Source organism: Palaemon carinicauda, chromosome 30 (assembly GCF_036898095.1).
Source record: "Palaemon carinicauda isolate YSFRI2023 chromosome 30, ASM3689809v2, whole genome shotgun sequence".
NCBI lineage: Eukaryota > Metazoa > Arthropoda > Malacostraca > Decapoda > Palaemonidae > Palaemon > Palaemon carinicauda.
The window spans coordinates 50,445,617-50,458,116 of record NC_090754.1 but is presented as its reverse complement, the minus strand read 5'-3'; the positions used below and the strand labels follow the sequence as shown (position 1 = coordinate 50,458,116).

At 40.3% G+C, this 12,500-nt stretch overlaps 1 protein-coding gene across 5 annotated transcripts in view; it reads right to left on the bottom strand.

Annotated features, from left to right (window-relative positions):
* The window catches only part of LOC137623093 (cell adhesion molecule Dscam1-like), a 317,782-nt gene that overhangs the window by 38,675 nt on the left and 266,607 nt on the right, over nucleotides 1–12,500 (bottom strand). For all 5 annotated transcript variants that reach the window (XR_011040551.1, XM_068353749.1, XM_068353750.1 and 2 more), the window contains exons 5-9: nucleotides 11,833–12,003; nucleotides 11,043–11,184; nucleotides 6,687–6,835; nucleotides 5,239–5,385; nucleotides 4,631–4,827 (exon numbers count right to left, since the gene is read on the bottom strand). Coding sequence is in view for 4 of the 5 variants with exons in the window: in XM_068353749.1 (XP_068209850.1) it covers nucleotides 4,631–4,827; nucleotides 5,239–5,385; nucleotides 6,687–6,835; nucleotides 11,043–11,184; nucleotides 11,833–12,003 (806 nt within the window). In the remaining variant the exon portion in view is untranslated. The remainder of the gene's footprint in view (nucleotides 1–4,630; nucleotides 4,828–5,238; nucleotides 5,386–6,686; nucleotides 6,836–11,042; nucleotides 11,185–11,832; nucleotides 12,004–12,500) is intronic.

Here is a 12,500-nt window from a genome sequence, read left to right as displayed (position 1 = left end):
TTGGAGTACCTTCTTACGCGTGGCAGACGTAGCAGGTCCACCCTTAGGGGAAGAGTTCTGGGAACGTCTACTAGCCATCGAAGTACCTCGGTAAGTTATTCTCTCGCGGGCCAGAGGGAAGCAACTAGTGTCAACTTTGTCCCAACGTGAGAGGCGAACTTCTGCAGTACCTTGTTGACAAACTAGAACGGAGGGAATGCATATAGATCTAGATGAGACTAATCTAGTAGAAAGGCATCTAAAAGAACCACTGCTGGGTCTGTTGAGAGCCTCTTGGACATCGAGGTTGCGAAGAGATCTATGGTTGGATGGCCCCAGGTGACCCAAAGTCTCTTGCATACATCTCTGTGGAGGGTCCAATATGTTGGAATTATTGTCCCTTCCTACTGAGACAAACTGCTAAGACATTCAAGTTGCCTTGGAAGAAATTTGTTACTAGTGAAAAGTCTAGACCTGTTGAACAGGAGAGGAGGTCACTAGCGAACTCGCACCATGTCAGAGAGTAGGTCCCTCCTTGCTAGGAGATGAACATCAAAGCAGGGAGTTGTCCGTGTTGACCTCCATTACTTTGTCTTGAAGGAGAGACCTGAAGCTTTTCCAGGTCAGACTTACTGCCAGAAGCTTCTTGCAGTTAAAATGCATTGTCCTTTGACGCGAGTTCCATAATCCCGAGCATTCCCTACCGCCTAAGGTCGCACCCCAGCCTACGTCCGATGCGTCTGAGAAGGAACGTGGTTGGGAGTCTGAACAGTCAGGGGAAGACCCTATAAAAGGTTGATAAAGTCCTTTCCTCAGGTTAGACCAGACTTATCTTCCGGAAACCGGGATCGAGACCGCTTCTAGCGTCTTGTCCTTTTCCAGTGAAGAGCTAGATGAAACCGAAGAGGACGGAGGTGTAGTCTTCCAAGTGACACCAAATGCACCACGGATGACAGTGTCCTAACCAGACTCATCCACAGCCTGACAGGGCCGTATTCCTTCTTCAGCATCTTCTGGATGGATAGCAGGGCTGGGGATTGATCTTCTTGTTCAGCCATGTCCTCATCAGAGGGTTCCTCATCCGAAACTGATGAGGAAACTGCAACGGAGTGGGCAACGTCTGACTCGCTGAATCCGGTCGCACTGGTGGATGCGTGACGGAGCCGGACACAAGATCATGGTACTGCTGCACAGTCTGTGAACTGTCAACCATGGGGAAGCGAGGAAGTACAGCGACAACCCGAAACTGTCTAGACTGTCTGGGTAGTACAGACAACCCCTTATCGGGTTGCTGAGGTTGCCGCACTGCGTCACAACAAGTCACCTCTGCTGGTTGTTGAACGTCTTCCCAGTGACACACTGAACGTCCACAACCACCTCCGAGAGTAGCATAACACCAACGTGCGACTGGCAACCCACACTGGGTCGCACCGGTGGAGGAACCATCTCAACTGGCGGACGTGAGTAGGATACCTCAGCGTCAACAGGGCGTACAACCAACCGGTAGGAAGGTCGTTGGCAAGAAGGGTCTTCTCCGTAAAAAATCCTCTATCAAGGACTAAGCTTGGACTGCATGTCTTGCAACAAAGCCCAAGGTCTATGGGAGCGGGTGTGGCAACAGACGGGGTTAGCGACTGAAGCGGAACCATTTACCCTCCCTGGAAGCATGTTATGCTTAAATAAAAGTCCATAGGAGGCTAAGCAGCTTAAGGCTCCTCTCCAAATGACAGAGTCCTCAAGGGAATATCAGAAGGAGGGAGAACAGCACTTTCTCATCTACAGGAACCATATCCGAGAAAAGCTAGGTTCTCTCAGTGAGGGTTTCACTGGTGCAAAAGCAGCAGACCAGAAGGCAACGTTATGAAACTGCTTGACAGTCTGTGAACTGTCAACCACAACAGGAGCGTGAGGACATACAGCCCTGGTGTATAAGTAGCAGACCAGAATGCAACGTCATGTAACTGTATGACAGTCTGTGAGTTGGCAACAACCAAAGTTGTGTGGGGAAGCCTCAACTCCTGACTGACTAGTTTGCTGCTGGCGAGTGGCGGTAACCACAGTGTGTTGCGGAGGCTGACACACCGTGTCAAAACACGGCAGCTTGTGGTAGCTCACGCACGGCAACGGAGTGCTCTGTGTGTGGGAGTCATCATACATCTGGCAGGGTTGACTGTGCATGGGTGGAGGAGCTCTCACAACAAGAGTGTGAGAGCAGGAAGCCATGCCGGGCGCACAACCGTGGGAGGTGTAGGCCCACGGGTGCATCGTCAACCTTCTCCGCAGTCGGAGTGTGGGAGCTGGCAACAACAAAAGCAGAGTGCTGGTGCGTGGGAGGGGCTGCGGTGGGTTGAGGAGCATGCGGTATGGTATGCGGAGCATGCTGTAAGGTATGCGGCTCATGCTGCATGGTATGCGGAGCATGCTGTAAGGTATGCAGAGCATGCTGCATGGGCTGCGGAGAATGCCGCATAGTGCTGGAACCCGGCAGCTCTACAGAACCTTCCCACTGCTGATGCGGTAGCTCACGCATGTTAGCAGATGGTGCAGCAAGAACATGCGTCTGGCAGGGTGGACTGCGCATCGGTGGTGGAGCTCTCACAGGTGGAGGGTGGGAGCAGGCAGCCGCAGTATCTGCTGAGCGCACAACCTCGGCGGGTTGTAGGTTAACAGGTGCATTGTCAACCTTCCAGCACGATACTCCTGCATGAAGGAGCAAGCTGAGACTGTATAGTCTGCAGCATGGACCACTAGGGTCTATGAAAGACAACAACAAACGGAGCTACTGTCCGTTGTGACTGAGGGTCTAAAACAGCTGGTGCGGCAACAGACGGAGTTACTGTCTGTTGCGGTACCACCTTGCCTCTCTTGGGAGGTGTGCAGTTGTCGTACTGCAGCGAGTCCGAACTGACCCAGTGGCTACACCTAGGCCGTTGGACTTGCGCGGAAGGGACCGACTTGCACTTAAAAGCTGCAAGATTTGGTCCATGGTTTCTGCGAGAAACCTCTTCCGCAGACGAGGAATAAATGGGCTCTCTCGTCTTTGTGTGGGTGGGGTGATCACGTCGGCAACGTGTGTAGATACACCCGAAACCACGGAGGGAAACGTCTGTTCGTCGATCAAGGCCTGTGGAACCCATAAGTCCTTCGACATTACTTCTCCCCTGGGCTTGGGAGCTTGTAAGAGGTATCGGACTAGGTGAACAACTGGCACGAACAGACGAACCCTCGAACGCAACACTGTAACACTTTGCGCATATCACTTTATCACTTTTGATTTTCTGTTTGCACTTATTTCACTGAACTCGAAACTTTAAGTGGTTTGTACCTGAAACACGCAATCCTATCCTTCATTAAAAGGTAGTAATTGCGAAAACAGTACAGTATTACAATGTAACAGAAAAACATAATGAAAGATAAAGAATTCAGTGGCTGGAAAAGAGACTAAACACTAGATCAAATAAACTACGTTTAAAATCTCTCACCGCATAAAGCCTGGGAACAAGAATAAAACTCTAGAAACGTTTTACCTTCTTCCCCTATAGCGACTAGGGAGAAGAGCAAAAAACGAGAACAACGTTACCCGCTTGAACGAAACGTTTATCCTCCTCTCTCTCCCTCCGTCTCTATCTCTCTCTCTCTCTCTCTTGACTTAGAACCTGAGAGATGAGCCCAATTATATATATCGTTAAAACATATTTGTTAAAGGAAAAAAACTGAAAGGTTTCCCAAATAAAAAGTTCCTTTATTAGAATTAAAACCATTTAAGCTAAGAAAGAATGAACGAAACGCTAGAATCGGTTTACTCTACTGCAACGTGAAACCGTGAAATACTCTCTCTCTATCGTAACGATAGAGCGCAAGTTGAACGTTCTGAACGTCAACAACTGCGGAGACTAAACAAAACGTTAGTTCAACTTTGAAAAACAGTACGAGACTATCAAAGAAATTCTTTCAAAAACATTAAAATTAAAATAGCATAAATTCTCAACAGGAAAAACGATATGACGGGCTCAATGTTAATTAACTTCGGTTCCAAGTAAGGACCGCCTACTATTAGGAAAGGTCGCATATAAACAAACATAAAAATTAATTTTTATAAGTTTATAATAAATGGAAAGTTAATCGAAGAGGCCTATAAATGGCGGAGAGATATTAAAAAGTGAAAGAGAGTCTATACTCTCTTCGACACCAACACTTCCGTCTAAGGGAAGGGTCGGCCATTTAAAAGTGAAAGAGAGTCCATACTCTCTTCGTCACCATAATAAAATCTATCCAAAACGAGTTCAAGTTTTGAAATGAAGATAAAACCCCTGCATAGCGAAAGCTCAAAACTGGAATAGTGTACTTCACCAAAAAGTTGTGAAAACAAATCCAGTTAGGGACGGCGTATTAGTAGGTCTTGCCGGAGGCACGACAGAGGAAAAATTGAGTTCTTGTTGACAAGAAGTACTTGAGTACCTACTCACAGATGGCGCTGTTGTGTACACCCCCACCTGTATAGCGATCACTGGCGTATCCCGACCGTAGATTTCTGTCGGGCAACAGAGTTGACAGCTACATGATCATCGGGTAAGATTAATATTGAAAAAATTATATTAAAGTTCCTCTTACCCTGACATTGATAAAATAATGATTATCAAGTTCTACTTACTCTGACATTTTGAGGATGACCTGATGGCGCTTCCTCTTGCGTTGTTATCCTCAACGGTGAAGATGGCTGGCTACGGCCAACTCTATTTTCTGCTACTACAGTGAAGATGTAAGTTGTGGCAGGCAAAAGGGCATCAATTTTAACCTTCCTTTGATCGCCTTCCACCGTGACCTCCCGAGGTCCAACAAACAATCCATCTGAGATAGAGAATGAGGATGGAAAATGTATATCAATGAAGTTCAATGAGAGGTGGTTTCAATTTGCTATTTCAAGAATTGTTCTAAATACTGGATTTAAAAATCTTGAAAAAATTCAACTTTACACATGCATTTCTAGTGAAGTGTTATTTTGTCTGGGGCTAAATATTACAAGAATGAGTCTTAAAATGGTTCTACCATATCCATTACTTTTTTTATTATCCCATCATAACAATATGTATGTATGTATGTATGTGTATATATATATATATATATATATATATATATATATATATATATATATATATATATATATATATATATATAATATATAGATATTTTTGATGGATTGCTTACACTAGTAAATAACATAAGTGGATAGAAAATGTTAACGAAAGCAAAATATCTAACTTGATGTCTGATGAGTATCCTGAGAAGTAAATGTGACCAAATAGGCAGATATTGGAGCATTCGAGTCCTCGGGTGGTGTCCAAGTCAGGGTCAAATAGCGGGACCCTTCCTCGGATACTCCAACACCCGATGGGGGACCGGGCACGTCTGGGAAAAAAAATCAAGTTTTCATTAGAAAAAAAAATATGGTTGTTAAATTCAGAGCTGTTTCTGACCAAACATGAAGGGAACTGATAATTAATATTAATGAAAATTAAACTCCTAAGATCTTATGAAGCATTTTGGTCCTAATTGTCTGAACCCAACTAATAATACTGTAATAATTTCACTAATAATAATTGTAATTTTAATAAAGATAATTTCAATTTATATGAATTCACTACAAGTATCAATTTTATACATACAGTCAAGAGCTTAAATATATTTCATAGATAAGTCAAATTTCTATGTTATTATTAGAGGTTCAAAAAGATTTTCATATTACAGGTCAGAAATTGGAATAAATATATCTTAGTAAAATTAAACCGTCAGAAAATTTCAGCTTTAGCCAATGTATATCATTGTGTAACACCTCCACTTAATGCTAATGCCTTCATACAATTTATTACGATTGTGGTTTTCGCTGGGCGACCTGTAGGCATGATGCATTTAGTTGATACATCTGTTAAACTAGAATGATATGCAAGCAGTACAGTTTTGCTTGATCCTCTGATCATTCGATAGTATGATATATCAAAATTCTTGTTACACATCAACCTTTTTTATCTATCAGATGGCCAGACCCACACCCTGGACCTTAATAGGATACCGTGTATCTTCTGTCTTTGTTAAACATCACATCTTCTTTCATATATTAGAACAGTGGTTCCCAAACTATTTAACATGACGCCCCCTTTTTGCTTCCGGTAAACCCGTACGCCCCACTCCTCGCTTTTTTTTTACATGAAAAGATTCTTACATTTATTTCTTAGCATTGTACAGGAAAACAGATTTCTGTTTGTATTACATTTTAATAATGAAAGCCACTCAAACAAATAATAGTACATTCCAGTAACTAAAAGCGAAACATTTGGTTCAAAGTGACCGAAAAAAAGTTAAAACATTAGCAAATTGGCAAAATTTAGTTGAAATTAAAAAAATAGATAATTTGAAAACATGGCATATAATATTTGGAAATACTTATGAGACTAAGGCACAATTTCTGGTCAAATTTAGTGAGATGGATGCATGTATGTAATGACATATTTGTTCTTTTAATGATTTTATTATTCTATTAAAAAAGTAATTTCGAGCAGATGACTTCACGCCCCCCTTGTATCGTCCTCACGCCCCCCAGTTTGGGAACCACTGTATTAGAAGAACAAAGTTTGATTGATTGATTGATTTGAGGTTCACACACTGGCCCTTTCATATCTACACCTCATTATATCACAACTGAATCTGCATACCTTGAACCAGGAGATGGAAATCTGCTGTGAGGGCTCCATGGGCGTTGGTGGCAGTGCACACGTAAGTTCCCGAGTCTCCAACATGCGTTGTGTGGAGGACTAGTTCAGATACACGTCCTGTGTCGACTTCTCTTTCAGAAACTTCATACCTAAAATAATAAATCAAGTATTAGCCATATTTCATATACATACATACAACATTGCGTACATACTGTATACAATATATATAATATACAGTATATATATATATATATATATATATATATATATATATATATATATATATAAATATATATATATATATATATATATATATATATATATATATATATATACACACATCACATGTTTCAGGAAACTTTCTCTTTCACAAAAAATATTTTGGCCCAGTTCCATATCTACTACTATACTAATTTTTTTTATTCCTCATAATTTGTCCAAACAAAGTCAATCTATGAGTTCTCATCATTTTTCCCTAGGTTCTTGGCATATCCATATCACTCACACTTAACAAATACTACCATTATATAAACTGTTAATATCATTATTCTAAGCCGAGAGGCTATCCTATTTGGAAAAGTTTACTGCTACAAAGGCCTAGAACCCCTAAAGTGAAAGATGCCTAGTGTGAAAAACGAAATTTATAAAGGGCTATTGTTATGAAAAAAAATAAAGATAAGGAATAGATAACCATTTGATTGAACAACAGGCATCCTTGGTCCTTCTATTAAATACACCAACACGCCGTTGAGATAGGAAAGGCAAACCGACATTAAAGTGTTTGAGTGTACCCTCAAACAAGAGACCTCTAACACAAGACAGAAGAGCAACAATTCCTCCTGGCTAGTACAGTGGTAACGTGTTTGCCTCGCATTCGCGTGGCAAGAGATCGATCCCCGCCCAGGACTGTGAGTTTAAGCTGTTTACTGGGGAGGCTACTGCTGTGGTAGGGCACCACAGTGTGGGGTTGGGCTTGCCAGGCTGACGTTCTGGTGAGCATCTATTCTGATGGAACTGGTACTGAAACCAGACACCTTTACCTTTACCTTTACTATTCAAGACATGATAACATTGGTTTATTTTCAGTGTCCTTCTCCAAGATGAGCTATTGGTGAAATGTAGCACTCTTAATACAGTTGGATGCGAGAGGAAAGAAGAAATTTTGTTAAGCAATATGCCTAGAGTATTCGGGGTAAGAGTAGGTGAGGAAAAAAATAACCATTGATAGAGAAAGATCCAAAAAATAATTACTAACTTTCAAGGAAAAATAGTGTTCCCGAAGAAAATACACCTGTCGTTTAGAATCTTTCTAAACATAACGTTGATTTCCAAGACATTCGGTAACAAAACTGGGCCGAGTTACTAAAGCCTAAAAAAGGAATTACATGACCAATTAAGGATAGTACCTTAGGAAGTTTCACAATAATTACTTATAAATGGATTAAAACAATACCTGTAATCACTCCTAAGAGTTATGAGGGTGAACTCTACAGTCATTAGTAAAATCTCCGGTTGTCTAATAAGTTTTGATCGATATATTAATAGAACCATAAACAGTCCACAATGTTTATAATCCCCTATTGGCCTACCTGATATCTGGTTACGAAAGTGACGACGCATAGTGAAGTAAGGATGCTTAATGCTATTTCAAGCTGAATTCGGCTGAATATCACCTCAAACAATACTTTCAAAACATGAATAATGTACTGTACTGAGAAAAAAGATACGCACGTAAGGTAATAGGAAGTTTAATGAATAATGAAAATATAGCATGAAGATTATACTAATTACAATGGAAAAGACTAGACAAAGTAGTAAAGTACTACTTACTAGCAGTCAAGTAATCGACTCTGAACAGCTTTCCTTTGTAAACATCACCAAATACAAACCTTTCTAGGGTAGTTTGTAGTGCTACGGCCAAGCGTCCTGATTTGCTTATTATCGCTCCGACTGTTATCTTGTATAGAATAAAAAACGTTTGGAAATGGTCTACGGATCTTAAATATGTGCTTAAACGCACACTTTTATGTTTTTTGCCGAAAACCCTAAATTACCTGAAAATTTGTGGCTCGAGTTCTTACTCTGGCCATGAATCTTCTCGCTCCCGTAGTAGGTAGGGGGGGTCCGGGAGGGCGAAGCCCCCCTGGGTAAGGATACGGCTTTTAGCATAGGTTAGGTGAGTTTTTTAAGTTAGCTTCTCCCGCCAAAATCGTTTTTAGAAACAACGGCCACAGTTCAGAATATTCCAGTTTTCTACAAACTCGATTTTAGAATGGCGGCCACAGTCCACCCCACTCTATAATATTCCCATTTTCTATGAATGAAAATGGATCTGGCCGTCACCCTACAAAGGCTCCCCTTTCAATTTGAAATACTATTTCAATAGTCAGTATTTTATATACTAAAATCAATTTGATTGGATGTAGGCTATACCACCAGGCGCTGGGGCCCGTGAGGTTATTCCCCACCCAAGAGCATCTACTAAAAGCCTAGAATTGCAATATACGCTAAAATTATAAGAGGTTTGAAAACAAGATGGAAGAAAGGAAGCAAGAAGGGAGGGGAAGTAGGATGATATTAAGCAAGGAACGCTGTTAAAATCCTTAATGCCTAAGTGCACCTAATGAGGTGTATTGACAGCAATACCCGTCAATGGAACTACTTAAGCATTGGCTTATATTACTATTTAATTTTTTTAACCCTTTTACCCTAGGCTCTTTGGAAATTTCCAATCCTTAACCCCCAAGGGGTTATTTTTTCCCCAGCACATTTTGCAGTATATTTTTTTTAAATTGCTCTTACAGCCTTAATTTTTGTCATAGAGAGGTCAGGTTGGTCTCATTCTCTTGGAAAATGCCTGAATTTTTTAAAAAAAATTATCAAAAATATGAAAAGAAAATTTTTATAGCATTTTTTTGCAAGGACGTACCGGTACGACCATGGGGGTAAAGGGATGAGTTTTGTGAAACGTACCAGTACGTCCTTTGGGGGTAAAAGGGTTAATGAATTAAGATATCACTATACAGTTACAGTTCTAGTTTTTTAGGGATTTTCCAGTCAGTCTAAAACGAGTAACTATTTCTCGTTAACCAAGATTCACATTTAATCAACTTCACATGATGAAAAACCAATATTATCACACTTTTCAGTTAATTTTCTGATATACCAAAATAGCTTAATCTTGAATTTTCTTCCTTATATGTTACCTATTCACCATTTCAAATTAATTAGCTCCCAAGTTTGAAATTAATTCGTCCTACATAAAATATAGTTATCTCCCTAATATGACCCAATTAATATTATCACCAAATAACGATAACATTAAAACTTTAATGGTGTTAAAATATTATGCTTGTCAGAATGTACTTGACGAATCATATATTTCAGGTTCTTAAAATTTAAAGCTCGGGCACATTTTCTAAGCCTAAACATTCATTTCACTGCTACAAGAAATTGTAGTAAGTCGACTATAAGCATTTGTTTTTTTATGAATCAAGTCTACAGCATCATAACATTAAGTCAAAATAACCTAGACGATGGGGGGGGAGGGGGTTTATACAGCAAATCAAATTACCTTGAATGAAGGGGGTATACAGCAAATAAAATTACCTTAGGTAAGGTGTTATGCAGGAGGTCCAATTACCTTGGAAGGGGGGGTTATACAGAAAGTTAAATTTACCTTGGAAGGGGGTGGGTGGGTTATCAACTTGAATTCAAATTACCTCAGGAAAAAAAAAAGGGGGGGGGTTATACAGAACATCAAAATACCTTGAAAGAGGGGGAAGGTTTACACAGTAAGTCACATTACCTTACAAGGGGGTTTATTTACCAAGTCAAATTACCTTTGAAGGGGGGAGGGGGGTTATCAACTTAAGGCAAATGATCTTGGAAGAGGGGTTATATAGCAAGTAAAATTACCTTGGTAAAAGGGGGGGGGGTGTTATACAGCACATCAAATTAACCTGGAAGTGGGGTTATACAGCAGATCAATTACCTTGGAAGGGAGGGGGTGTTAGACAAAATTACCTTGAAGGAGGGGGGGGGTGTTAGACAAAATTACCTTGAAGGAGGGGGGGTATATAGCACATCAAATTACCTTGAAGGAGGGGGGGTTATATAGCACATCAAATTATCTTTGGGGGGGGGGGTTATATAGCACATCAAATTACCTTGGAGGGGGGGGGGTTATATAACACATCAAATGACCTTGAAAGAGAGGGGGGGGTTATACAGCAAGTCACATTACCTTGCAAGGGGGTTTATCTGCTAAATCAAATTACCTTGGAAGGTAGGAGGTTGGGTTATACAGGAAGTCACATTACCTTGCAAGGGGGTTTATCTGCTAAATCAAATTACCTTGGAAGGGCAGGAAGTGGCGTCGAATCTCTGGTCCAAGCAAGATTGAGGGGAGTATCGCCGTGAGCTTCACAGGCCAAAGTGGCCGTTGCTCCTACCACCACTTGCTGTCTCTGGCTTCGCACTCCAAACCATGGGGGTTCTTTGGGAGGACAGGAAATGTAGAAATATAACCTCGGGTGATTGTTATAAAATGCTGTTAATGCAAAAGAAAATAATTAATGTAGGAACTATTGCGCTTTGCAAATGTACAGGTAAAAGATTTTACGAGAGCAAAACTCAAGTTTCACATAAGCAAAATCTATTCGGCTGAAATTTTCAAATGATACCCGTTCTTCGTGTAAAATTACTCATCTAAGAGGCATCTGGGTTAAATTATAGTTTCGGACGGAGCAATATTTTGAACAGGAAAAAAAAAAAAAAAAAAAAAAAGTATTTCGTGAAGTAAAGGATGTGCTTTCATTGAATTTGGCCTTCATTTTAACAGAAAATGAACCCAAAACCCGTTAGCCCGCCTAAGAACGGGGATTTTTTTTTTTTAAAAAGAAATTAATGGTTTTTGGTTCGCCGTGCGCTAACCTCATTAATTGTTGTTTCTTAGGTAATCAAGTTAATATTTGCAGAGAAAATAAGTATAATTTTCGATGAAAACGCACATATTTTTATAAGAACTACCTGTTTTTACAATAGAAAAGCTTTTCCGTCTTTAACTATAATAACACCAGCATCTGATTTTCTTAAAGGAAAATATGAACTTTCAGAATTTGCTTTAAATAAGAGAAATCCTTACCATTGACACTGAGAGTCACTACTTTCGAAAGGCCGGCTCCAACGTTGTTATTGGCCTCGCAGAGGTACCGGCCTTCGTGTCTTCTTTCAGCTCGGCTTACAGACAGAGTTCCATTCTCCCAACCGGCCACACCACCTTCCCCAGTGGCCACGCCACTGAATACCCCCGAAGCTGTGAAGAGAAAAAGACAAATTCTATTCATGTATAGTACAATAACAAGGAAATATGAACTTCATGGTTTGCGTTTAACGAGCGTGTGTGTGTGTGTGTGTGTGTAGATTGCCTTACCGTACGTAAGACACGGGCTCTTGCCGCTGGACAGCCCGTAAGAGAATATTATTATAATTAGGTAATTTAAAATTTCAAAAGTGGTTTTAGATTTAAAATGGTTTGGTGTAATGTTCAATTATAAAGGGAGTCAGTTAAAAGAAGATAATATTTAATTACAATTGTTAGTTTAAGCTACGTTAAATTTAGATAGCCAAAGCTAATTTATGTAAAGCCAAAAAGTAGTGGTAGTTTCAAGTGATGTTTAACGAGCAAATTGCTCCCTTATTTATGTCTTACATCTGATTTTTCTTATAAGTTTTAATGACCATTCTCAAGTGCTATATCTCAAATGGGTTTAATCACATATCCTAGAATTTTCAGGTAACCTTAATACAGAT